This window comes from Xiphophorus hellerii, chromosome 2 (assembly GCF_003331165.1).
Source record: "Xiphophorus hellerii strain 12219 chromosome 2, Xiphophorus_hellerii-4.1, whole genome shotgun sequence".
Classification (NCBI taxonomy): domain Eukaryota; kingdom Metazoa; phylum Chordata; class Actinopteri; order Cyprinodontiformes; family Poeciliidae; genus Xiphophorus; species Xiphophorus hellerii.
The window spans coordinates 28,252,455-28,279,580 of NC_045673.1; the positions used below are offsets into that span (position 1 = coordinate 28,252,455).

Consider the following 27,126-nt stretch of genomic DNA (forward strand, 5'->3'; position numbering starts at 1 on the left):
ATACTGTGGGGTTGCTTTTTTTTTTTTTTTTTAGTTAGCTGGGTAAAGTGTAATGGAGGAGGTAAATCCACCCTACGACGTTAGAGGCTGTAAGTAACTTCAGAATGGAGTGCAGGTTTGACTTGCTGCAGCAACACGACCCTAAACATTCAGCCAGAGACACTATGGGACGCTTTAGCTCAAAGAATGATCAATCAATCAATAAATCAATCAAATTTTATTTGTATAGCACATTTCAGCAGCAAGGCATTTCAAAGTGCTTTACATCATATCAAACACAGAAACACAATGCAACACAGAATCAACAATCAAAACACGACATTAAGTCAAGTTCCATCAATAAATTTGTAATTGATTACGTTTCAATACAATTCCAAACAGGTGGGTTTTTAGTCGAGTTTGCATCCATAGAAGGTTTACCTGTTACACTCCTACTGTGTTATATGGAACAAAATACCTGTTGCTATTTTTATTCCCACTCACGCTCACAATCACACAGTTTAAAACGATGTAAACAGCATTTAATGGGCTTCTGGCACAAGGCTCCGTACATCTCTTTCACGGAATTTCGAGCAGGGACTCTGCCGTCCCTCACGGATTTTTGTGCAATTCTATGGTACCTGTTAGTGTCTAGAATTTACAGGGTTTGTGTTACGTGCAGTGACCCTCAGTCACTCGCCGGTTTTCATCCGGCACTAGGCTCCGTACACCTCTCACGGAATTTCGCTCTGGGACTCCATCGTCCTTCAAGGATTTTTGTGCAATTTCAACATACTGTAGAATCAACAATCAAACCATGACATTAAGTGAAGTTCCATCATTAAATGTGTAATTGATTACATTTCAAATACAATCCTAAACAGGTGGGTTTTTAGTCTAGATTTAAAGGAAGTCAGTGTTTCAGCTGTTTTACAATTTTCTGGAAGTTTGTTGTTCCAAATTTCAAGACATGATGCATGTCTTGAAGTCCAGACAAAATCTAAATAATTTGCAGATTGATGTTCTCAAATGTTCTGCATTCACTCGCAATATGACTGAGCCTAAGTTATAAAGTAAAGGTCAAACACCCTGCGGTGAACTGGAGAACCACCCAGGGTGTACCGAAAACTGATGGACATAAAAAAAATTCCCTGCTAAGTTTTCTGGAATTTAGCAATTCAAAATAATTTTGGTTATTTTAACCAAGCTAAAATAAGAGAAGTTTGCTCCGATTTTACTTCAGAAAACAAGAAAAAAAAAAGTGTTTTTTTATTTGGTGTACGCAAGTACCTGGTTTCAACTGTAAATGTTTGCCCCACTTTAGAATTTTTAAATATATATTTTTTGATCGTTTGTGGTTGTGCTGTGACAAAATGTGAAAAAGTTCAAAATGTTTTAGTAGGTCTACAAGGACAATCTATGCCGCATACTTGTGAATCTGCCCTGCAGCTCACAAGAACACACACAGTCAATGAGGACATCAGATGTATAGCATCTGCTGCTGATGGATCTACATGTGTACCTATAGCAACCACCGACCTCTACAGTATGACTGTACAACACGGAGACAGCAGATCCTACCTGTTCACACTCAGACAGCTGAGAGGAAAGAATAAAGACAAACTGAGAGGTGACAGCAGCTGCGCAGGTTTCTCATGCAGCAGAGAGGAAACAGGAAGTTCACAACGGACGGTTTCCTCCTCCTGTGATGTGGTTTCCACCTGAGCTCTACCAGGCTGGATGCAGCCCACAAGGTGTGTGTGTGTGTGTGGGGGGGGTGTGTGTGTGTGTGTGTGTGTGTGTGTTTTAGAGTTGGGACTGACCCGTCTGTTCAGGGTGGTGTTGTTGCGCTCCTTCAGTTGCAGGTCAGTGGGTAAGTTGGTCCAGATGATGTAGGGGGTGTCAAAGCGCTGCCGTAGCTTGGGACAACTTTTAAAGATGAAGTCGATGATGAAGAACTTGATACCTAAATAAACACCTGAGGGGCAAAAAAAAAAGAAAAGAAAAAAAAATCATTCAACTGGTAAACAGCCAACAGATTGCCTGGGGTTTTTCAACCGTTTTAGGGTTATTTTGATGAGCTGAATTTAAAAAAATCACATTGGTTTTGCTCAATCAGGTCAACTTTCTGAACTATGGAGCAACATGAGCATCAAAATGCAGGACTTGTTCTCACATCTGGATCGGTTTGCTGAGAATCTGGATCAGTGAATGATGAGCAGGAGGAGAGATTCCATCAGGACAGAAAAGAGACGGAGAATTTTACACAATGAAGACGTAATGTTCAATTTACATGTACTTACCATTAGTAGTGTTTATTATTCAATTTACAGAAATCCAAGTTTGTAACATTTAATTAATAACACTCTTTTAGAAAACCTTTTTTTTTTTCTCCTACAAGCTTTTTTGGATGAGAAATATTCATGTGAATGAACTGATAATGTCACAAAAATGCCACCAATTTAGCGACCTGACCTGATTGAGAGAAATGGATGTCATTTTTGGATTCAACTGTGCAAAAATAATCCTAATTCAGTTGGGGAAAAAGAGACAACTTCCAAAAAATATTTTTTGTAACCCAGTGTAACAAGCAGTGTGAACAACTTCTCCAGCAGGGAGAACATGAAATAATAAACAGTATGAAAACAATAGGCCTTCGCAGCGCTTTGCTGCTCGGGCCTAATAAATCAGATTGTCTGGAAAATTTGGTCATATGGCCCAGATCCTGGAGGAAGGCAAGTTTCATTTCTGTGTTTGAATCTATTTAAGGCACAGGGAGGTGTTCAAAGAGTGTGCTGTAATGCTGGAAATGCAAACTGGAAACAAAGGATGTGTACAAACTTGAATCACCATATTTACTTCTGAAACATGGTGATGCAGAAGACAACTTGAGCTGCCCTCCAGGAAAAAATAGATCATTCTGACTGAGTTTCTTTGCTCTGTATTACCAGGTGAACACATAGAAAAAATACAAATTCAGGAGTTTCAGTTTAATGACCAGCTGCCTCGTTTTATTGTAATGGACCTGTAACACTATTAGAAATGTTCCAACTCTTTCCCTCATCATCAATTATAAGGCCACACAGAGGAACCAGCTCCTGGCCACACATTTGAGTGTGAAAGCTGCGTTAAACAGTGTGTAGCTTTCACACTCAAAGTTTGTGGTGCAGAGAAATTCTGAAACTGGCAGAGCTCAAAAAATTCTGATGTATAAAAAGGCACCATTCAGGTAACATAAAGTAACCTTTACAACAACAAAAAAAGCAATACAATTTGTAGCAAAAATGTTTAAAAAGAACATTTGTGTAGATTAACCAAAGTGAAAATGCTCGTTTGAATAGATGAGTTTTGAGTTTGATATGTTTCCGAGTCTTTCTGAAAGTCTCTGTGGAGTGCTGGTCCTAGTTTGTGTTTCTAATAACGTACCTATGAAGAAGCCCAGCAGCTGGTAAGGCAACAGGCACGAGGAGATAAAGGCCACCCACAGTCCCATGTAGAGCTTCTGAGTCAGCTCTGGCTGGACCCACATGAACAGACTAAACACACATAAACACACATTCAGTATAGTACAGAGCTCTATTCAATGACTTTTACTTCAGCTTTATTTGAAACAACCTTTGGAAACAAACTCACTTTTTTATCTTCTCAAGGATGTTGGCCATCCTTCCAAAAAGATTCTGTGTGGATGTGAGAAAAACAACAACAGTCAAAATGGACTGGAAAAATTGGCTTTTTTAAGAGGTTTTTTGCTCTAGTGGCCTTTATTTGAAAGTGCTCAGACAGACAGCAGGTAATGAGAGAGAGAAGACATGCGGCAAAGTTCACCAAGCCGGGAATTGAACCTGCGTCGAAGACTAAGGCCTCCTTATGTGGGTAGTGCTTAACCCTTGCGCCACCACAGCACCCAGAAAATTGGCTCTCGACTGTAATCAGATAATTTTCGAACATGTCTGATATTTAAGTTTATTTGCAAGCAGGTGTGCTGGAACAGAAACCTTAAGGACAGTATATGTACTACATCACACATCTGCTGAATTTGGCTGTGAATGACATCACCCAAAACCTCACTGAACTTTACAGTATGACCCTCATTTCTCAATTGATAACCCTGATCAGAAATCCACCAAAACGGCTCTTCTGGTTCCAAGAGTCTCAAGGTAAAGAAGCACCATGTTTGAAGCCTCTGTGTCCGATGTGCTAGACGGTGAAGGGAACCTCACTGACTGACTCTGTACTGGACCGGAATTCAAACGAAAAAGGTGAGGCAGGGCGTAGGGGTAAAACCAGCGGACGATTTGTGCACCTGCAGGAATTCAGGACTTTTTTTCATTGAAACTCAGGGGGGACTTCTTCTCTCGCTTGGAAACAGTCAGGGTTGGTCTCCAAAAACTACACCATGACACACTCAGAAGTACCATACAGGTTCTTTGGGAAGGATTCACCGAATTCTGGAAAACACTACTGAGGTTTGGAAAGAGTGGTGTCGCCCAGGTCATGAAAACTTCCCAGCCGTTTGGAAGACGCAGGTGCAGCTGTCAGAAGAACTGGACCAACAACAGGGCACACTACCAAGGTGTGATGTATCCTCTGCTCTTTATTTAATAAAGTAAAACCACGATGCAACATAAATATTCTGAATGCTGTTCTTACATCTTGTTATATCATGGACCCTAAACTAGAATTGGTTGCCATCAACACATCAAAGCTTCACAATGATTGGATAGACGTAGAGATGAGTGAAATATTTTAACAAGAGGTTTCAGTTCTGACCTACACAATCTCTTAGTGCATCGTCACTCACCTGAGCTTTCTGAGCAACATCGAGAACCAGCTGGAACTTCTCAGATACAGTCAAGTCTTCTTTTGGAGGTTCCTTGAAAACATTAGAGCCATGAGCCAGGAACCAGCCTCAACAATTTTAATTCAATCAACAACTTCTGTAGGCGCAAAGAAAAAAAACCAACACTTTTATAATAAGTGTGCCTGATAGAGCAAAGAGAGATGCCTCACCAATGGCTCAGACACTTCAGGCACGATGCTCCACTGGATCCTCCAGCCTCTGAGAGCAATTTGTCATGGGAACATAGAGTTAAACAAGAAACCACCTCAAACTTATTCCAGTTTAATAGTGCTGACATCATGAGAGGCTAAAAGATTAACGAGTTAGTTCTCACATCATTGGATGTAAAGGTAATTAATTATTTCAAACATTGGCCATGTGTTATTTGTTTATGCTTTAAATCACATGTGTCAAACTCAAGGCCCGCGGGCCACATGTGGCCCGCTACGTCATTTTATGTGGCCCTCCCCCCCACCACCGTTTTACAGCCCTATTGATTGACTTAAAATAGGTTTTGAGCACGAATTGACTACAAACTACATATCCCATAATGCCTTCCGATTCTTACCAACCAACATTACGGCTTCTCGCCACTAGAGTGCAGCAGAGTCACCTCAAGCTGATTATTAATTTTCCCAGCGAATAAAACTGAAACATCGACAAGCTAACAAGCTAAAGAGCGAAGCTCCGTGATGTTTCAATCGAGGACTTTTGCCGTCTACTGCCCCCTGATTTGATGCCACACCTTCGACTCCATGCAGCTCGTGTTTTGTCCATGTTTGGAAAAACCTATCTGTGCGAACAGATGTTTTCAATAATTCATTCAAACAAGACCAAGCACAGATCGCGCATTACTGACGAAAATTTTGCGGATTGCCACAGCACAAGAACTAAAACCAGACATGGACGAACTGACCAGGGGAAAACGGTGCCAGACATCCGGCCAGAAAACATTGGTAAGCACAAACAAACTAAATTAAAATAGAATGAATGTAAAACCAAAACTCAGTATACTGGAATATGCATATAGTTTATTGATGTTGCTTGTGTTTTGTTTATTTACAGAACACAACACAATGAGGATGTGTGTGAGTTGGTGACAGGGTGAAGAGGGATCAGCGTTGTGTTCAAGGACAGGCAACATCACCTCATTGTTTTGTTCTTATGTGAAATGCATGTTCGTTGTGTAATAAATAACGAAAACGTTTTGTGAATGAAGTTGAGAGTTAATATCAAAACTTGTTTTTATTCTTTGTCTGCTTATCTTTAAAGCAGACAAAGATTAATTTTCCCAGCGAATAAAACTGAAACATCGACAAGCTAACAAGCTAAAGAGCGAAGTTTAGCTGAGCAGATTAAAAATACTGAGCATATTTTTAATCTGCTCAGTTTAAAAATATTGTAATTTTTAAACTGAGCAGTAATTTTACATCCATGCAAACTCAAATGTAATATTTAAAACTTGATTACATAAAATCAGTTATTTAACAATATGAAGTGTTGTTTAATTTATTTTTAACATTGTATTTTCATACATTTATGCTAGGGTTGCCCAAGTCTAGTTTTCCAGACCTATCACTCTGCAACTTTAGATGCGTTCTTTCTCTAACACACCTGGATCATTGACTCATTCATAGGCCTCTACAGAACTGAGTTGCTGCTAATGAGGGAAGTCAACTTTTTGTCCGGGGTATGTTTTAGCAGGGATGCATCTAAAAGTTGCAGTCTGGAGGACTGCACTTGGGCATTCCTGATTTATACCGTCAATGTGGCCCGTTGAGGGTGGCCAATATGCTGAAGTGGCCCTTGGTGAAATTGAGTTTGACACCCCTGCTTTAAATGTTAATGTTGTGGTGTTTAACAGAAGCATTTGTGGGGGCCATAAGTTTCCATCATAGGAGAATGTAAAATGTATATTTCTTTTATATTTCAGATACCCAAGAAGATGAGTTTGACAAAAGAGCAAAGAATTGAAATTATACTGATGGCTGGATTGGGAAGCAGTCTCATGGTTGGTAAATATTGGTAAGTACTGATAAAATAGCAGGTTTAACATGGGATTTTGATATTGGCCTTTAACAATAGTTCAATTTTTAAGACAAAATTAACAAAATTTACACACAAATCTGAAATGATATTGAATGTAATGGTACATATGGCGGTCAGCTAAATGACCACTATAGCAGGCATAATCCATTTAGCATGTTTGGCCTCATCAATATGCAGAACAAATGCTGATCATCAGAAAATGCAAAATCCTGGCAAGAGCATTTGCAAATGTGTTTCATCAAACCAGAAACAGATTGAGGGTGCTGATTTTGCATCTATATTTAGCATGTTTCAAAGGCATGAGCAAACTGGCACGCAAAAATGACTGTGGGGAAAAGGAGGCATAGATACAATGAGAGAACATTAAAAAAATATATAAAATACAAATATTTCAATAATAGCTGAGAAGTATCCCCTTGCCATATCCACTTTGAGCTGCACGATTACCTAATAATTCCAGCGCACCATCACCATGGCAATTGGAGCATGTCTATATAGGCCATAGATGGCGGTATAGATTGTGTTCATCTGGTGCGTGCTGTGCTAATTGTGCGGGAAAAAAGATGTCTGTGTGAAACAGATTAATAGCTGGACTACTGACAATCTTCATGTACTTAAACCAAAACAAAAACCACCACGGTTTATCGTAAATATTTTGCCATTTTAAACTGAACATTAACAACCACCAAACAACAGTCACAGAGCCTAAAGGATACTGAAGGTAAAACACACTTTTAAAGGGTTGGCTGAGTAAAAAACAACAGTTTAGAGCTTTGTTTTGTTGTGTGCTGTTACCATTACGATGATTATTATTAATAACACTAATCATTTGTTTTATTTACAAAGCCCTTTACATCTCCAATTGAAATCTCAAAGGGCTCACCATCATCAACATGTGATGATGGTGAGCTACTGGAGCTCCAGCTGCCCAAGGCAGGTTAACAGAAGCGAGGCTGTAAGGTGGGACACAGAAGACCAGGGCGGCCGGACCAGGAATCGAATCAGTGATTCACCGATTGCAAGGCGAACTTCTACCACCGTCATCCCAAAATATAATACCTATAATATAGGTATAATATTTAATATAGAATAATTATAATACCTCCATCTCCATGACTTTCAACCAGTAGCCATGGACCACTTTTCCTTGGACACATCTAACCAACAGGCTGGAGTGAAAAAAAACCTTTGCTCACATTGCCATTTTACCTTTAATTTAATTGTTTTTAATTTAATTTTACATTTTCCTAATTATTTTTTTCTTTTAATTTTCTGTTTTTGAAATTTTTTTTCTTCATTTACCTTTTTGTTCACATTGCAATTAACCTTAATTTATTTTTTTTATGGAAAAAATAAGATCTTTAATAAATACTTAAGAGTTAGGAAATGTGCTTGTGTAGTTTCTTATGGAAATACTCATTTTTTAATTCCTTGTGGTTAAAAACATAGTAAAGTAGTAACCACTAAAGGGTCAGTACTAAAACTTTTTTATTTTATTTTTTTAAACCAGGATTTTATTTGATCTTTCGGAACTGCTGTAGTAAAGTTTCTGTTCTGAATAAGAGCATGACTTGCAGTTTAACACAAAGTTGTTTCTGTGTCCGGGTCTGTCTTTAAATATGAGAGTGGTTGAATGTGTGGGGGAGCTCACCTGGAAATGAAATAATTCAGGGAAAGGCGGAGAATTGCGAGGAACAGGAACATGGGGATGGCCCAGCCATGCCACGCTGCATACATGTACACCTGTCAATACACACAGCCAGTGTTTCTGTAAGGCACCGTGTTAAAAGCTTCTCCAGAACAAGAACTGCCATTATACAACTGACTGGCTTTAACTCTATTGTGTTGTACTGTAATTTGGGTATTTAAATGAAATGACATAAGACTTATACAACTGACTTATAAAGTTCAAACACGCTTTACAATGAAATCATCCATTTCCATACACGCAAACATTCACACACTGATGATGACAAGTTACTGGATCGGAACCACAGCAGGGCAGTCTGAGAGAAGAGAGGCTGCTATGCAGCAGCATCGACCCTCTGACCAACATCAGCAGGAAAGGTGGATGAAGTGTCTAGCCCAAGGACACAACAACAGAGACGTACGAGGCGAGGGCTCAAACCAGCGACCCACCGATTACAAGACGGATTTCTACCTCCGTTGCCACCACATACGCCTCATACACATATATATGCTGCTGTATGTGGATGGATCTGACTGTACGATCGGATGGGATTCAGTTAAATTTCGATCAAATTCTATTCCATATAAAAAATTATGAAGTGAACCTGTTTGTCAGCATCCCTGCCCCTGCTGATGAAAACAATACTAAAGCCCAATCCTGCCACTCGTGTTCCATGCATAAGTATCGAAGTAACTTCTATCTTCTATTCTAACTTCTACTCTCATGGCATCCAAAGAGGAGGTGTCTTCCTCAACACATTAGTGCTCATCCGCGTATGTGTAAGAAAGTAGATTTTTGTTTGTTTTATTTCTTTCATTTAGTCTCTTTTAAATGAAAAAAATTTAAAAGCAAGAAGTCGTTTCTGTTAGAAGAATTATTATCTAGGTTCATTTACTTATGAGTTTATTTGAAAGGTTATGTTTTCATATTATTATTCTGTGTGATTTTTACTTGACTCCTTTCTTTTGTGATACACTATTGACTGTTTTTAGGATGTTTGCCTGGAGGCTAGAAACATTTACACATTCCTGTGTTATCAGCTGCTTTCGTCGTTAGCTGCCTGTATTATCAGCTGCCTGTGAAACTGATTGGTAAAGGTCAGCTTCGTGCCCTTGTAAGAGCATGTCCACAGAAGGTCCCAGAACAGCTTGTGGTAAAGGTTATTGATCAATTGTTTGTGTGACTGTGTGAAAAAGCCCAACCTCCTTCTTTTTAATCATAATAAAAGGCAGTTGGGGACTGAGAACCCGCGGAGTTGATTCCAGACAGTGTTTAACGGCGGTTCTCCGCGTCTGGCTCAAACTTCCCTCTTCTGTAGAAAAGCAATATATGTCTCTGGTTGATTCTTTGCAGGTTGGGAACCAAAATAGACCTAACAGTTTTAATTGACTAAAACACCTTTCACCAAATTGTTATGTTACCTGCAAGGTTGGTGGACAACTTTAAATGGGAAGTTGTTCTTTCTACAGATCCACCCACCTGAGCTATGAATCTCTGCAGCTATATAAGAGGTAATATGGAGTTCTTGGCAGTTTTTCATCAACAGATACAAGGTTACAAATTTTCATACAGTGTCAGTAGGGCTGGGCAATACATGAATAATAATTTATATCACCATATATAAGTGATTAATATCAATAGAAAATACGGCCAATAGAATTTTCAGTAATTTCACTGAACTTAAATTCAGAACTGCACAGCATTCTGGAGGATGTAGCCAGGGGAACGACTTAAGCTGCTCAGCCTCTCAATGCCAGCTAAGTAAGGTTGGCATCAACTAACTCACACACTCTTTGGTTACCTAGCAACAACCTGTTGAGTAACATGGACGGGAGCAATGTTGGGTTTCACCACCGTGTCTCATAAAAATAAAAAAACAACGGCATGGAGTGAATGGAGGAGAACAACAGCTCGAGAGGAAAAGCAGGAAAGGTCACGAGTATCTGGCAGAATTACATGTTAAAAACAAAAAACCTAATCAATAATCATCAATATCCATTGATAAGAAACCTTTATAGCATGATATATTTTTCAACTACTGTATATCACAGTATACAGTGATAGGTTTGCATTAGACCATTATGAATTATATATTTTAATATATGTCATGTCTGTACACTATTATTTAATAGATGTGTATGGTGCTTAGTGGAACACGGAGACATTGTCTGTGTGTGAACTTACAATGAAGGCAATGGCAGACGTGTACACAGAGTACCAACTGGATAAGGCAGACAGGTTCCTCATGAAGTTTGTCACAGGTCTGAACCCTCTTTCTAAAAACACAAGGTCAGGCAGAAAAGCATATCAGACTCATCAGTTTTCCTGCTAATTTTTGTGAAAAGAAAATGTTGTATAGCAAAGCATCTGGGGGGGCGTGTAACCAAAAGTACTCAAAAGGTTCCGTATGTGGGGTTCCACAGGGATCCATCAAAGGACTTCGAAAGTTTATTATTTTTATCTTTCAGCAAGCATATTATTTTTTTCTTCTACACAAAAATAATACTCTACCATACTCCTAATTATCTGCAGAAAAGATCAAAGACAAAAATACTCACTGAGGCGTCTCATGTTTTCAGTCAGCCTGGGGGTCATTAACAACAGATCAGATCAATTTTTGATTTAAAATAAATACAACTTTCATTAGAACCTTTTCACTCTAAATGCTCCTTTCAGAGACATTTCTAGCATTTTCCTTACCTCCTTCCACTTAGTGGCTCCTCCGTCTCCACAGTTGTCTCTTCTGGCTGGAAGCGGAAGTCTTCAATGTAAACTCCGAAACGATTGTAAAGCCATTTCAGGAAGTTGCTCCATAGGGTCTGTTTATGTTTTTCTAAGAAAATACGAGGTTTGACTAAGTGATTCCAAAAACTGATAGGGAAATTGATTTTTTCCAGACTTAATCCTCCTGTTATGTTCCGGGTCAAACTGGCCCGTTTTAAAGTTCAAACATTTATTTTTTAAATAGTTGGAAGTATTTTTTTTGCATGAAACTTTTTCTATTTGTCTTAATAGGTTCACTCTACATATAAATTGAAAATTTATTCATCTTACACATTTGCACCACCCCCAAGTTTACTTTTTACATAGATACTGTTCAGTTCAATTTGACCCGGCAGTCAGGTTAAAGTGCAAAAAAAGATTTAAAAATGTCCAATTCTATTTTTTATGTCCAAATGAGTAAATTGTCGTCATTGATCCTTAATTTCTGAGAAATAAAAAGACATCGTTGCACAAATATTGATTGAAATAGTTAGTATTGGAGTTAAAAATCAGATACAAAAATGTTTTGGAGGAATTCTTTGGTTTCTGACCCTATTGCATGATTTAAACACTCCCCAGGTCAAATTGACCCACAAACATTATTGCTGTACCTCAGAAACAAACATAACAGGAGGGTTAAAACAATATGAAAAAGACAAAACAAAGAGTGGGAGTTCTAACCTGTGCTGCTGCTTAGAGAAGGCTGAGGAGATGGAGGTTTTCTTGACTGAGATGGAGAATCCTCAACTCTGAGGAGAGAGATAAAATGTCAGTCAATAAATAAAAGGAAAATTGGATTGGAAAGTCTTTTAAAACAACTCACCCTAATTTTACGGCCTCATTGACCTTCTGTTCCAGCTCAATACGTTTGCATCGCTCTTTCTCCAGTTCTTGTTTCAGTGAATCTATGTGGGACTCATCCTTCAGTTTCTTCAGCTCCTCCTCTGAAAGAGTGACGAGTCATAATGAAGACAAGAAAAACCTACTCCTAGAAAACTCTTTTTTTTTTTCCTCCAAATGTCTTATAACTAATGAGAAAAATCTGTTGTTAATAACATGCAAATGAAAGGTGAGGTATCATATGTTTTATGTAGAACATTAAGGGAGTAAATCTGATTTCTCTCCCAGTTAGGATTTATTAACAAGTTTCATGTGATGTGAGGAAGAGATGGACCGAGAAGCTGGCCAATTACAAAACGGGTAAACTCAAGTTATAGTAAACTAAGTACACCGCATGAGCCAACACCTTGTAGACGTAGGAGCAATAACTCTTAGTATCCTATTTCTGTATGTATTCTTGCAAAGTGTGAAGAATTGTATTCATTTATTATTTTTATTTTTTTTTTTACAAAACTGGAGTTCTTTAAAGGTTTTTCAACATTGATTTCTACATCTCTACGGTCCATCTGCTGCATTTTAATCAGGTTAAAGTTTAAACATCAAAAGGTAGCAAACTGATTATTTCTCTTTTGGCCATTTTGTTGTGAATTTACTGCTGCGTTGGAGTTGAACACAATTGAGACTGATCTACTCTGTCAGAAACTCCAGAAGACACAGGTGGAGGACTCAGCAATCACCTGGATTTATGACTACCTGACTAACAGACCACAATCTGAGACTGAAAGACTGTGTGCAGACTGTTCTTCCTGAAGAAGCTTATATCCTTTACGGTTTCCATTATGATGCTGCATAACTTCTATAAGTCTGTTGTGGAGAGCGTCATTTCTTCTACCATTTTCAGGGCTAAATGGCTAAACTACCTGATAAAGAAGGTTGGTTCTGTTCTATGGACTACTGCTGCATTTCCTGATAAAAGTGACAGGTTTCCAGGAGTAGCAGGAAGATTGCTGACCCCATTTATCAATGAATCCAAGAGGCTGCTGGGAATCTCATACTTTAGTAAGTACCTTGTTCTATCAATCATTTTTAAAATAAAGTGTCTTATCAAATTCTACACATTATGAACATTGTGTAAGCTCTGAAATTCATGAAAAGCAACAAAACAAATCTACACGTTGCCAATAAAGTTTCTTCAATGTAGAAACATTACATCGACGTGGGCTGAGAAAACTCTGAAACTGAATGTATTGAGTCTTGTAACTAAGTGATGCACAAGAGACTGAAGGTTAAGTTTAGGGCTAGGCATGCACTGCTAATGGTGAGGTTTAGGATAAAGGCCAGGGATAGAAATTAATATAACATGAATGGAATCAATTCAAAGTCCTTGTGAAGATAGAAAGAGGTAATGTGTGTCTGCGCCTGTGCATGCCAATGTGAAACACAATGAGGACTGCAGTGTTATAAATAGCTGTTGGAGCATTACATAAAGAAGGCAAATATTGACAGATTACCCAGCATGCAGTTGTATTGTGGGATGAGTTTTCTGTGATGTGATCTGATCATTGAGTCAGCAGCATTGGTACAAAACAATTCCTGGACAGCTTGAGGAAAGTCTGACTTATTTTTTTGTCTTTGTGCATTACGACCTGGCAGTAAAATACCGCAATTAATTGATGACTAATTACAAATTAAAAGAGCCCCTTTGGGGGTAGTGGTGGAAACAGAGGGGCTTTAACAGTGTTTATGTGGCAGACCAACAAAGTACTGAATAATTGTGACGTGGTAGGAAAATTATGCAGTTTTCAAAAATGTTCACAAATACAAATCTAAAAGATGTGCCATGCTTTGTATATCTGCTACAACATATTGCAGAGCATATTGCCTTCAACAGGGTCAAATCTGTCATTTCATACACATCTGTAGTCACTGGATTTTACTTAGGGCTGTCAGAGCACAGGAGTACAGGAGCGCTTTATACAAATGAATACCATACTTTGACATTTCTTTGTATTATTTACCCTCCATTTTACAATTCTGAACTACTTTGCATTATTGTGTCATAAAAATCCCAATAAAATACTCTGTTGTTTAAAACTCAGAATATGAATACTTTTGTATGGCTCAGTAAAGTGCATAATATACTCATAATATACTCACTTAAGAAGTGTTTTTCTAACAAAGCGATTTCTAGAAGGCCCTTCACTTCGTTCAAATCTGTCTTTGGCTCTTCTTGAACACCTGCCAGAAATGACCCAGGACCAGCCTTTGGCAAACAAACACAAAATAAGCAACATGACATGAGACAGTTTTATCTTTGGATCAAAGGCAAAAGTTTTGTCATGTGTTCCTGCACCTGGGCTTCCATCTGCTGTTCTAACTCAGGTTCTCTCAGCTCTTCTTGCTCTTTGGGCAAGCAGCGTGTTTTCACCGCGACGTCGTCACTGCATTCTGTGTCCGATGTGTTGGGCGACTCGGTCGGGTCAAGGAACTCCTCCCGTTTTTGGCCCCGAAACCGGATTTTGTCGAGACGCCTCAGCATGTTGGCCGCTGCGGATTCTGGTCTCTATCGGAACATGACGAATGCCTGAGTAGCCAAAACGAGGAGGATGGGTAAACAAGACAGCTTAAGAAGGAGGAAGATTTTGTCTTCGACTTGGTATCTCTAAGATTGATATGCATTTTAAGTGACACTGAGATGTTTCAGATCAAAGACATTTTACCAAATTGAAATACCCAAAATAACTGTTCCACTCTCAGCAGCAACAATTGCAATCAAACAGTATGATCCATGAATCTTTTAGCTCACTGTTCTTTACAAAATGCTCTGCTATCCAGCATGTTTAATCATATCACAGCATCTCAACTGGACTTAAATCTGGTCTTTGACTAGGCTATTCCAACATATTTTTTTTCTTTGAGCCATTCAGAGGCAACCTGAGCTGTGCTTTGGAACAGTGTTCAGCTGCATAACCCAAGTGAGCCTCACTTCAAGGTCACAAACTAATGAACTGGCATTCTTCTGCCACAGCGCAGAATTAATGGTGTCATCCAGTGAATGCTGCAAAGCAGCACCAGAACATCACACTATGTTTTATTGCTGTGTTGGCTACACTCCAGATGTTAAGGAATGAACATCTTTCAAAAAGTCCTACTTTTGTTTTGTTGATCCACATAATAGTTTTACCAAAACTAAACGCATTGTGGGGTTTGGGTAGTTAATCTCAACACCCTGTTCAACTCAACAAGGCTTCTGAGACCATGGAAGACAATCCTGTGTAGAAAAATGAATCAAAGAACAAATCAATGGGGACATGAGTTGTTTTTAAACAGCAGTGGTAATCTTTGAGTGAAACGATCAGCCACAATAAGTGACGAGCAATTCAGACAATATTCTGTTAAATCACAGAATGGCTTGTTGGGATAAGCAAGCAATGACTTGATACTCTTACCATGTCACAATTTGTCACATTTATTTGTGTAACTTTAAAAAAGGCTAGTTTAACTGGACCGTACATGCTCCGAACATGAAGCAGGAGCAGCTATATATGTTTGCAGTGGTGCAAATATATATTTTACAAGACACACTTGTAAAAGTTACATATCGTACCTGCAACTCTAAACTCAAATTGGTTTATGCTTTTGGTAAATAAACTTAAAATGATATTCATAGGTGTTATGCACAGTGTCTACTGCTGAAATCCCGATTTCTCTGACTACATTAAGTGGAATGATGTCACCTTGGGTGTGATCTCACACCTAGCACTGAGTGGTAAATTCTGAAGTAACTGGAATGTAGCATAAGTTGAGCCTGAACTTTTATTTTTGTAGCCGCTGACACGAGGACGAAAGAAAACACTGCGGAAAAAAAAAAAAAAAAACTCAGAAAGAAATTGCGGTAACACTTTATTTGACGGATTGTGAGTAAGACTGTCATAACAGCTGTCATCAACATGAGTGAGTCTTCATGAATTTTTATGACTCTTGTCATAAAGTGTCATTCGGTAAATCATGACACTTTTAATACAAAGTTGACATTATTCAAAATGTCTTTGTTATGACAACTTGACATTAACCAAGAAATCATGATCTGACATAAATGTGTTATAAAAGTATTACTGATTAAACTTTAGCTTTAATAACATAAAGCTACATTTAAAGTTTCATCAGTAATACTTTTATTAAAAAATTAAGTCAGATCATGATTTCTTGGTTAATGTCAAGCTGTCATAACGAAGACATTTTGAATAATGTCAACTTTGTATTAAAAGTGTCATGATTTACCGAATGACACTTTATGACAATAGTCATAAATATTCACTCATGTTTATGACGTTGTCATGACAGAATTATTCACAACCCGTCAAATAAAGTGTTACCAAAATTGCTTTTGTTTCTAACCGTTTCCCTGACCCTCGTACGAGGCTCTTTTTACATCCAACTACTTAGGAAATCTATTTATTCAAGGAAAGTCAAATCTCCACACAATGACCTGTACGCATAAGGACTTAAACTGTGCTTTTGTTTGATAAGGGAGGAGAAAAGGTTTAATCAGCTCCTCTCCTCTCTGGGCTCAGACTGAGTTGAGTGTATTGAGAGGAAAACTGCGAAATAACTTCCTCACAGTCTGAAGAGGCAGACTGTGATGCCTCATCAGACTGTGATGCCTCATTAGACTGTGATGCCTCATCAGACTGTTACCTTACAGTCTGATAAGGAACTCAGACTGTAAGGAACGAAGGCGTGGTGAGCCTTAAAACTCACTGAGCTGTCTAACAGGTCTTGCTGACATAATAATTCATTCTTGAACAAGACTGAACAGAAGCCACATTCAGACATGCATACGTGGAGCGTGACCCACAGTGTCAGTGTCATGCATCGGTCCTTCCGTCCTGCTGTTTTTGAAATGACCAGGTGCAACAGCAGTACCAAACCTAGTAGCATTCCCCCCAGTCAACCAGCTGCACTAGATAACTCTGCGCCTGCCCAGGGCGCTCAGTGGCTGCTGCCTGTGTTTTGTGGTGCTGCCTTGGCACCAGTCTCCACTTCCTCAACTTAAGCAACAGCACACATCGGTGGGGTTGTTGAGGATTTCGACCTCTGTTGCTGGATTTTGTAAACTGACCACTACAGGGTTTCGGTCAGAAAGCACGCTGGTCATCAGGTGTTTACGTAGGTTTACTGAAGAATTATGTCAACGGAGCAAATAAATTGAAGCAGTTTCTGAAAATAAAGAAATAATAAATAAAGGTTCAAAATTACTATTGCAAAAAAATGTAAGTATAACAATTCACAAGCAAGTAAAAAACATCAGCATTAATTCCACCTGAGATAAGAGCCGTTTAAATTTAAATGATGCAGAACTTGGAATCAATCTAGCTCTAACTGGTCAAAGCTGGATAGTTTTAATAAAAATCAACCACATTAAGAATAAAACAGACATTAACAAACTATACCAGCAGCTAAACCATTCTGTCAGCAGTGATAATTAGCATCCACCTATTCATGTCACATGACTAAAACCAATACTCACATCATCAATGACTGCGGCACCGACCTCAAGAGTAAACAGATGTAAAAACATGCAACCCACATTAATAAAATAATATCGACCACAAAACACTGTATTTACAAAAGATTTTTAAAAAATGTCCTACATAGAAAACCCTAAGAAAACTAATGTAGAATATTTATTTATTTACCAATAATCTATTAGTATGATTTGTTATTTAAATTGCCATTTATATTTTTCGGTCTCAGGAGATGATTGAGGGATGAAGAGACGCTGATGTCTGGTTCTTTAGGTTCTGGCGGGTCTGCAGGGTTCCTCTCCTGACCCATTCTGTTGTCGGTGTGTTCAGCGTCACTAAATATCGCCAACACATTTTCTTTTTAAATCGCTCCTATTTAACGTCACTGAAGTTGTTCAGCCTGGAATGTGTGTCTTCCTACTTACGCCTGTATTTTTGCCAGAGGTTTTGCTTCTAAGGACGGTGGAGAATCGGTGGACATTTTAAAAAGACGCGGGATAAGTAGCTCACTGCGGCTGCGCAGTGTCCGTCTCTAGGCAACCATGCCAACAGCGTCCGGGGTCCTATTTAGGTCCCGCCACGACATTTTAGCTGGCCGTAATATTTCCTGTGTTATGTTTTGATCATTATTGTTGAGATCTGTGTGACAGGTGTGTTTATCAGACATGTATAGAAATACGGAGCAAATTACGCCCGATATCGGTTCAATACGGCACACAACAATTAACAATCAAATACGAGACGAACCCTTGGTTTATGGGACAACCCTAACAAAACAACAGTCACCTGTCATTTTAGGCTAGCTTAAGATAACCTGAATATTTACAGCCCTCCTGTTGATACGCTGACATTACTTATCAATTGTCTTTCAGACACTTTGAAAAGCTTTTCTTCATCCCTCCAACATCTTCATCCCTCCCCCTCTTCCTTATTCTGTTTTGAGCCCTGGCGTTTTTTTTTTCTGCCGCCCATATTTAGCTCTATGTTGTAGTGCATTACTACCATTCAAATTTAGAAAAAAAAAAAAACGAGCCTCAGCGCGTTCTCAAGCTACCTGTATATGTATGTGTGAGGGGCGACGAGAGGGGTGGTGAGGGAACAGGGGATTCCTCTATTACTGATCATTTCATGCATGCTCTTACAGCTGTTAAATACAGAAAATGCCAAAAATTTCCCCACATCGTTTTGGCGCCCCCTCTAGTCCAGCACCCCTATGCGTTGCATACAGTGCATACCCACTGTCTCTATGCAACAGGGCTTTTGATTCTTGACAGGCATACGGCAGGCCGTATGCATGCATGACTGTCATCCCAACACTAGAGCTCTCCAGCTGTATGTGCTATCCCACCTGCTGTATTTACGCTTCACCTTTGAACAGTCAAATATAAATCAAACATCATAATTACACTAGCAGATGATTACACAAGTTCTGGCTGCATGTCAGGTAGTGATGTTTCCTTCTACAGAATCATGATGGCAAGAAAACAAGCTGCTGCTAAGGTTAAGGACATCACTGAGAACCACAGGCGACTGTAGACAGGAGAACATGCAGCGACTGAGGAGTCTCAGCACAGACTCTAGAATACTGACCAGCGGGGCCGAGCCCGTGGCACCTTATGGCAGCTGTCACCCGAAGTGCCACGATAGCTGCCGGTGCCACGATTTGAGCTTGCTGTCTCTCATACTAACACACAGATTTCTATTACTGGTGCACTGACAGTATTCTAACACACCATAATCCAAACTGGCCCAGTTGAGGACCAGGTCTGCAAAGTTCTGCAGAAACATTACTGCCAGACACCAGAGATTGCTAAACCTTTGGATAGTGGTAGAGAGAAGACATAGATGATCTGTGATCTGTGCCATCACTGCCAAACATTGCTCAGCCTCTTAACTTTAGATCTCTTAGAAAACCGATTGAACAATATTCTCTTATGTGAAACCTTCAAAGTGTGCCACAGTCTCTTGTCTTTTAAATTTCGTTGAAGTTTCAGTTTCATTGACAATATGACACTGTGGTATGAGAAAACCGCAACAATTGAAACTCTGTCACTTGACCTAGAACGTCTCATCAACTAAAGGTGCTGAACATCGCATCTTCTTCACTTTCACAGCTTTAGCTGAAGACGCTTTGAGAGACTTCAAAACACTGCTTTAGCAAAACTGATGGAAATGCTCATGTTTACTTCCAAAGCATAATGGGATTTCAGCCTTTAGACGTGTATTTGTGAAACAAGTAAAAGTTCTTGTTGAAAACTCGGTAGTGTCCACCTGTCTTGGTTTCAGTGGTGTGAAAGTAAAGTGGAACAGAATGAATGGTATTGGACGGCCAGTGTTAATCATTTTATATCACATTTTTAGTGCTTTCTATTAATGTGGCCTGACCTGGATAAGCAGCAGAAAAGTCAATGGATTAACCCATTTAGATGGCGATTATGATTTATTGCAACACGGTATAGAGTACTTCTGTGCTTGCAGTGTCTGAATGTGGTATCGTTACATTATAGTGTTGAGACTTTAGAAGAACCTTAATGTTACGGTTCGACCATAAGCTAAAAGGAAAGTATCTCTTTTCCAACAGTCTCATTGCCACGTGCATCAGAGACACATCCATCCAGAGTCACTGTTCACAAAGCTAGCTAAAATAACATAAACAAAACGATTAATAACAATTAGAGAGCGTCATCACGACCTGAATGAAGCAGAACAATCCTAAATACCAAAGCCACCTTAGCCATAGGACGTCTCCCAGTCCTAGACTGGGAGAAGTTCCTTTACTCAGACTTAATCACTACCACAAAAACAAGTCTATTTTTACTTTGGCTATTCATTTATTGTTATAACACTTCAGCTGTATCACAGCAGGATGAAAGGAATTCATGGTTGTCAACAGGAGGAAAGATTCAAGTAGAATTCGGTGAAAACTTTTCTTCAATATTTACTTACTAAGTGTAAAATTTAAGGTTTAACGTTTTGATTAAAGGCCTTACATATATTTATGTTGAAAAGGCAGCTCTCGGTTATAAAAGCGTTGTAAAAGCTTCCTCTCATTTTCAATCATTTGAGTGGCAGCATTCTGGCTAATGGAAGAAAAAAACGGTCTGCTTTCAAGATTTTAGTCCCAACTTAACTAAAGGGCTGGGTTACAGGTTTTCTATTCAGCTATTATCGCAATGGATTCCTCTGCTTAAAATCTCAAATATTTAGACTGATCAAAAGTAAACTGGACATTTCTCCCTCAAATCTATGAAACCTCTATTATATGTGTGAAATCACAAAAGCGGGATATTTTCAAAGCTTTTCATCATTTGTCAAGCTCTGGTATTTGATAAATATAAAAATGGATGATTCAAACCCAGACTGGATCATCCTACAGTAATTACACGTAATAATTGTAAAGACAGAAAAAAAAGAGCTATTGTTAAAGTCTTTTCTTCTTGTTCTCATGAACAATGATACATCTCGCTTGCTGGTTTGAATTTAGTGTTATACCTTAATAACTAATGCTAAACTAGGAATGTCTTAAAAACCATAGACAATCTTTGGATTCGTGTGCTCTAGTTCAATATTTTTGCTCTGACTCCGGGTCAGTTCACCCCTTTGGCACTTTGCACCCTTAATTTGCAAAATGTTGCTATACACTTAGTTTCGTATCAATAAACAAAGCATTTCTACCCATGTGCATAAATAATTGCACATGAGTTTTTCCCTCTTTCCTAAGTATTATAAACAACGGGGAGTCAGAGAAAATGCTCAAATATTACTCTTTAACTGTAGCTCCTGAAATCTTTGCATTTCTATTAATAAAGTTTTGCTCCCTTATCGACCCAGCTAACTGAGAAAAATGACAAAGGAAAAGTTTAATATAAAAACGAACACATTTGCAAGCCTTTTTTTTTTGTTTACTGACTTTCTTTACGTCACCTGAAGGCCACCCCTTATTTAACTTAGTGAAAGCCAATCAGCTGCAGGGGATCTAAGCCCCGAAGGAGCTGAAGGAGCCCAGCCAGTCCACAGGGTTCGGGACACACCCGAACAGGTTACCGAGTCAAACAGAAATGTGTTAGCGCAGAAAGGTATGAAAAAAATAGATATTTTTCTTACCAGAAAGTCGAAGATAAAATAAACTTTCCCACTCTCCTGGGCTTTCCAAGTCCACTAAAAACAAGGTCAGAGCCGCTTCTCGGGCTCTCCGAACCAGAACAACTAGTGTGAGAGCCGCTCCGAACCTGAATGCCTCCTCTGCCCCGAAAACGAATCCAATTGTTGGCGTTTGTTCATACAGCAGCGCGGAGCTCCTCCACCTGACACAGTAATCACTGATATGGGCGGGACGAGAGGCAATTGTTTGGCCAGGAAGTGACGCAGTCGTGCGCTCCTTAAAGCAAACGTGCTGCCTTGGGTCCAGGCGGAACCAAAATAAGGGGATCTTCGTGCAGAATAACTGGACTCTTGGTTTTCGCGGAGCGGGACGAATTAAGAGGGAAAACACCAACAACCGTGAGGTCCTACAGGGAGTGAGAATGGTCTCTACCGTCACGAACAGCGACGTGAAGCAGGTGCGTTTACTTCTCTGAAGAACACGTATCCCTGCTAGAGTCATGGTAAAAATAGTCATCGCTCTAATCATTGTTTCGGGATTTGTCTTTTTGTTTCTCCTCTGCAACATTTTCTTCTATGTCACATTTACAGTAACACTGAATATGCCGAGTTGTACTGGAAAAAAAGTGCGGAAGTTGTACATTGTTGTTGACTGCTCTGCAGCCGTAAATCACTTCGTAGAATTGTGTTTCTAGGCGTCAATATAGAATTACAAATAGGCCCACATGGGTATTTGCATGTCACGATTAGACTTCTGCAACAGGAATTACGAGAGAAACTCAACAACTCGGAGAAAGAAGGGCAGAGGAGAGAATAAAAAGAGAACAACTTAGCTGATTGTTTTAAAGGGTGGAGTATAATGAATTTTCCAGGCACACAGTGACATTTTATAGCACAGTCAAGTAACTATATTACCTTCAGTTGTTTTAAAAATGCTGTATAAATAACTTTAAAGAAATTTGATGTCATAATTTGAAATCAAATTATGACACCTGAAATTGACACGGGTGTCAACCTGTGTCAAGTTCAAGGTTGACACAGAGACCAACCTTGAAATTGGTCTCTGTGTCTTTAAGAAGCTCCTACATTTTCAGACACTCCCAAAAACAGTACTCCTCCCTGATGCCCTTGGCAACCATTCTTAAGAGCATTGGTGTTAGAAATAACGTGTATGAAGCTTGAGAAAGCTGCACTTCAACTGCATCGGAATTGTTTTATTTAATTTTTGTTATGGTAATGTACCGTAAGGTCCTACAGAACCCTACAAAATTGGAAAAAGGTGTCTGTGTTCAAATATCTGGACTAACTGTAAGTCTCTAAATTAGATATTGGGGAGGTGAAGGGTAGGCTGCAGAGTTTTGCAGTTGGTACCACTATTGCCTTGCAGCAAGACGGTTCTAACGCTGGCCCGGAGTCTTGCAAACATAAGCGTATTCGGACAACATGTGTTGTTATAAAAATGTGTCATTTTACATGTTTGTATGTTTCACAATTAAAAACAAAATCAAACTTTTGTTCTGCTCATATCGCATGTTTTTTTTTTTAGGATTTAAGGTCCAGTGTGTCTCTGCGCTGTGTCAAAGTAAAATAAATAACTACATTCTCAGATATGTGGTTGTGCTGAACAATATATCCCCAGCTAACATCTAACTGACTATGAAAAGTTTTGGTGGTCAGATAAGTTTTAAGTTGAACTGGCTTCGACTTGACTCGCTGTGTTTAGACAAAGAAATACGCAGCGATTGACTCAAAGACCACCATCCCCATATTAGGCTTTGGGCCTGTTTTCTATTCAGGGTACAAGACAATTTAAATCTGCATAAAATCATGCAGCATAAACTTTTACACCAGAACCACCGAGATGGTTCGTAGTTTACAGTTGCTCAACTCAAGATACCCCTCCAGGGTAAAGAAAGGAAAGAAAACCATGGCTGTAGAATATGGTACTGATGCCACACAGTGACCTATCTACTCTCTAGATTTCTGTTTCATAAATATCTTAGAGAAAGGTGAATTTTTGAGTTTCTAAAAAGCTGCCAGGAAACCTACAGGATTTAGAAATGTTATGTAAGAAGCAGTGGGCCTAGACTTTACCTGAGATGTGTATAAACCTGCTGACTAAGTAAAGGACATTTCTTAATACTGTGTTTGCTGACAATGATTTTTATGCTCATCACCAAGTTCTTTCTAAATCATGCTTTGCGTAGGTAGGTAAGCAATACTAATTTCACTTGATAACAAGCGGATCAATTCGTAACTTCTACGTAACGCTGTCTTTCTGGATTTTTAGTTAAGATTGTGTCTGTTCACGTCCCGGAAATAAAACTACCATGAAACAGCAATTGTGCCTTTAGTAAGAGGTGAGCAGATTCATCTCATATTTTCAGTCTGATAGTGAGATTCTTCTTCTTGCAGAAAGATGTGGACCAGGCGGTGGTTGTTGCCGTGACCTTTGCTGCAGTTTTTGGACCAGAAGCTGAAGATGGCAGCACAGTTTACAGGCTGGGCGTGGCTCTTCCATTGCTGCAGGTGAGAAGTCATGAAAAGTAGTAATTAACTTTAAAACAATTTAAGTTTAATTGTTTCAGTCTTCAATACAAGCATACTCACCCATTTAAGAGTGAAATATGGATTTGAGGGAAAAAGTGCCCAACAATTTTATGCTCTTTCTTACTAACTTTGCTAGATGTTGTAGTGATTGTTTTTGTGTTTTTTTAATGAAAACATATAAGTTCTGGAATGTGCTGTGGTGGCGCAGCGGGTTAGCACGCCCCACATTTGGAGGCCTTAGTCCTCGTCGCGGCTGTCGCAGGTTCGATTCCCGGCCTGGCGACCTTTGCCGCATGTCTTCCCCCTTCTCTCATTACCCACTTTCCTGTCAATTAGCTATCAAATAAAGGCCACTAGAGCCAATAAAACCTTTAAAAAAAAAAGTTTGCCTCCCAGCTATCACAGCCTTAGGTTTTCTTGCTCACCTTTGTAGGGGTATTTTCTATCACTCTTCTCTGCACTCTAAGGTTCTGTCAGGTTGGATTGTCAATGTCCGTCATTATTTGTGACAAACAGGATAAATCTCAAAAACATAAAAAAAAAAAACCCACACAACTGAGTCCTTTTTTACAGATCTCACATTTACCAGAAACGTCTTGGCGAACCGCCAGAGCTTTTTGGAAGATATTCTGTGGGATGACGAGACAGAAAGCGTGTGACCTTTTTTGGAGTGTGTAGGTTCTGTCACATCTAATCTGAAACTAAAACAGCATTTCAGACACTGAACATCATGCATGGTGACCGCAGTGAGGGGGTTTGGGGCTGTTTGCTTCTTCAAGCATCAGTTTGTGACAGAAAAGCAAAAACAAAACGGCTGTGTTTGTGTTTTTAAAAGAAAACCGACTGGTTTCCTTGACAGTAAGAAGATTGCAGTCGGGCTTTGGTGGTGAGGTGACGATATTTGGTTTTCCTCAGGTTCTGCAGAGAGTGAATGAGCGTCTGCTGGAGAAAAATCCGGCTGAACATCAGCTGTTTGATGTCATCTTGATCACTACGGACAGCTGGCAGCAGCAGCAGAATTCCAGCATCATTAACAGCACCAGACATCACGGTAGTCTCACCTCAGTCTTACTCTTTCTACATCTCCACTGCAACACTCCGATGACTTTGCTTTCCAACGCCTTATTGTTGCTCCGTTGTAGGTCTGGAAATCAGCAGGTTCTGCTTTTCAGCAGAGGACAACTACATCGAGAGTCTCGTGCAAAATAATGTTCAGCTCTTCTTTACGACAGATGGAAACGAAGCCTTGCAGGCAACACACCAGGGTCAGTAAGTCTTTTCTTGTATGACATCTTCCGCCAGTCATTTCTACAAGCCATATTAAAAACACAGAGTACACTACCAATAAGTGACAGACATTTCCGAACAGTAGCATCTGTTGTAGCATTAGCCATTAAAACTTCCATTTATCAGTGTAACCTGGAGACTGGTCTATCATTTAGTTTTTGATTAACGTGCTGTTATCGTGCTTTTGATTGCTCCAGGTGTTCCCTCCGCACTGCTGGATAAGAACTCGGTTTCCTGTCCATCAGAACAGCTCAGAGTTTTATTCTGTGAGAAGGCCATCATCCAACCCAACATGGGTTCAACAGAAGCAAGCAAAAAATCTGCTCAGGTGCAAACATTAACAAGTGTCTTTTTCAGAGCCTTGTGTAACGTTTCAAACTCGCTCTACTTTTTCATATTTTCCTGTATCACTACCACAAGTGTGTATGTATATTTAAATTTGCCTGACAAATCTCTGAGGTCTTCACAGGTAAACTATGAAAGAACTTAGATTTTCTTTATTTACCACTAAGGTTTTTTTTGGGGGGGGGGGCGGCTCAGTCTTATAAAACCCCAATTAAATATATGTTTTAATTTTTTTTCACATTACAGCCACAAGAGGGTGTGAGTAGGCACTGTGTGTTATCTTCAGCAGGTCTACCCAGAAAACTGAGTTGAAAATGATTTTTTCTTCTTCTTCTTTTGTCTCAACAGAACTTTTTAGCTCATTTAGGCCAGATGAGGCAGAAGTTCGGTGTGTTTGACAGCCCTCTTTGCTTCACTCTTGTAACATCACATGGTGGCAAAGACAGCTGCTGCTGTGCCCTAAAATCACTTCGGTCCCTGGGCGTCAGCGTGGACGAAGCGTACTGCCTGGGTGGGGCCCCGCGTGGCCCCATCCTGTCGCTGCTCCGACCTCACTTTCTGCTCAGCGATGGATTCAGCCTGCTGGAGGGCTGATTGTCTCTTCGCCTGGATGTCACAGAAACTTCGAGAACATTTTGTGGATATCACTTAACTCAGCATTAGACAATCGGTGAAGTTCGTAAAGGTATACAAATGCAAAGGAGGTTCAACACAGCTGAACTGTGTTGCTTGATAAAACCTAAACCTCCATTCTGGGTAAAAGATGACTGTGATGCTACTCTGATTGGTCGCTTTTGATTGGGTGTATTGTTTTGTTTTTTTTTCAGGCAGGAGGTGGAGAAGCTCAATCTTTTCACCAGTGTTGTATAGTAACGAAGTAAAAATACTTCACTACTTTACTTAAGTATATTTTGGAGTACTTCATACTTTCCTCGAGTATGAAAATTTTTGATGACTTTCACTTTTACTTCACTATATTTCCGACCTTAATTGCGTACTTTTACTCCGATACATTTTCAATGTGTGGTTTAGTTACTCGTTACAAAAAAGCGAGAGAGAGAAACAAAGTGTTTTGACCCCACCTACTGATTAGCAAGTAGGCTACCGAACAAAGTCCGTAGCCTGCTTGCCTGGGCTTGTTCATCACCTCCAAT

General features: G+C 39.4%; 2 protein-coding genes across 2 annotated transcripts in view; one reads left to right on the top strand and one right to left on the bottom strand.

The window, feature by feature from the left end:
- Positions 1-22,004, bottom strand: part of LOC116707940 (GRAM domain-containing protein 4-like) — a 29,639-nt gene extending 7,635 nt beyond the window's left edge. The window contains exons 1-14 of the mRNA XM_032545649.1: positions 21,794-22,004; positions 14,515-14,745; positions 14,319-14,424; positions 12,145-12,265; positions 12,003-12,070; positions 11,259-11,391; positions 11,117-11,142; positions 10,743-10,834; positions 8,520-8,611; positions 4,990-5,038; positions 4,781-4,852; positions 3,613-3,656; positions 3,406-3,515; positions 1,803-1,957 (exon numbers count right to left, since the gene is read on the bottom strand). Of these exons, the coding sequence (XP_032401540.1) occupies positions 1,803-1,957; positions 3,406-3,515; positions 3,613-3,656; positions 4,781-4,852; positions 4,990-5,038; positions 8,520-8,611; positions 10,743-10,834; positions 11,117-11,142; positions 11,259-11,391; positions 12,003-12,070; positions 12,145-12,265; positions 14,319-14,424; positions 14,515-14,700 (1,254 nt within the window). The 5' untranslated portion in view covers positions 14,701-14,745; positions 21,794-22,004. The remainder of the gene's footprint in view (positions 1-1,802; positions 1,958-3,405; positions 3,516-3,612; positions 3,657-4,780; positions 4,853-4,989; positions 5,039-8,519; positions 8,612-10,742; positions 10,835-11,116; positions 11,143-11,258; positions 11,392-12,002; positions 12,071-12,144; positions 12,266-14,318; positions 14,425-14,514; positions 14,746-21,793) is intronic.
- An 83-nt stretch (positions 22,005-22,087) lies between these two features.
- LOC116707950 (cytosolic 5'-nucleotidase 1A) lies at positions 22,088-26,829 on the top strand. Its single transcript, XM_032545662.1, has 6 exons — positions 22,088-22,248; positions 24,206-24,319; positions 25,256-25,391; positions 25,483-25,605; positions 25,825-25,955; positions 26,321-26,829. The coding sequence occupies exons 1-6, from the start codon at positions 22,213-22,215 to the stop codon at positions 26,564-26,566; spliced, it is 786 nt and encodes a 261-aa protein (XP_032401553.1). The 5' UTR covers positions 22,088-22,212; the 3' UTR covers positions 26,567-26,829.
- The last annotated feature ends 297 nt before the right edge of the window (positions 26,830-27,126 follow it).

Coding starts and splice junctions, on each gene's coding strand:
- LOC116707950 (XM_032545662.1), top strand. CDS start 22,213: ATGGTCTCTACCGTCACGAACAGCGACGTGAAGCAG. Junction 24,320..25,255: donor TGGCTCTTCCATTGCTGCAG/GTGAGAAGTCAT, acceptor GGTTTTCCTCAG/GTTCTGCAGAGAGTGAATGA. Junction 25,606..25,824: donor CTTGCAGGCAACACACCAGG/GTCAGTAAGTCT, acceptor TGATTGCTCCAG/GTGTTCCCTCCGCACTGCTG.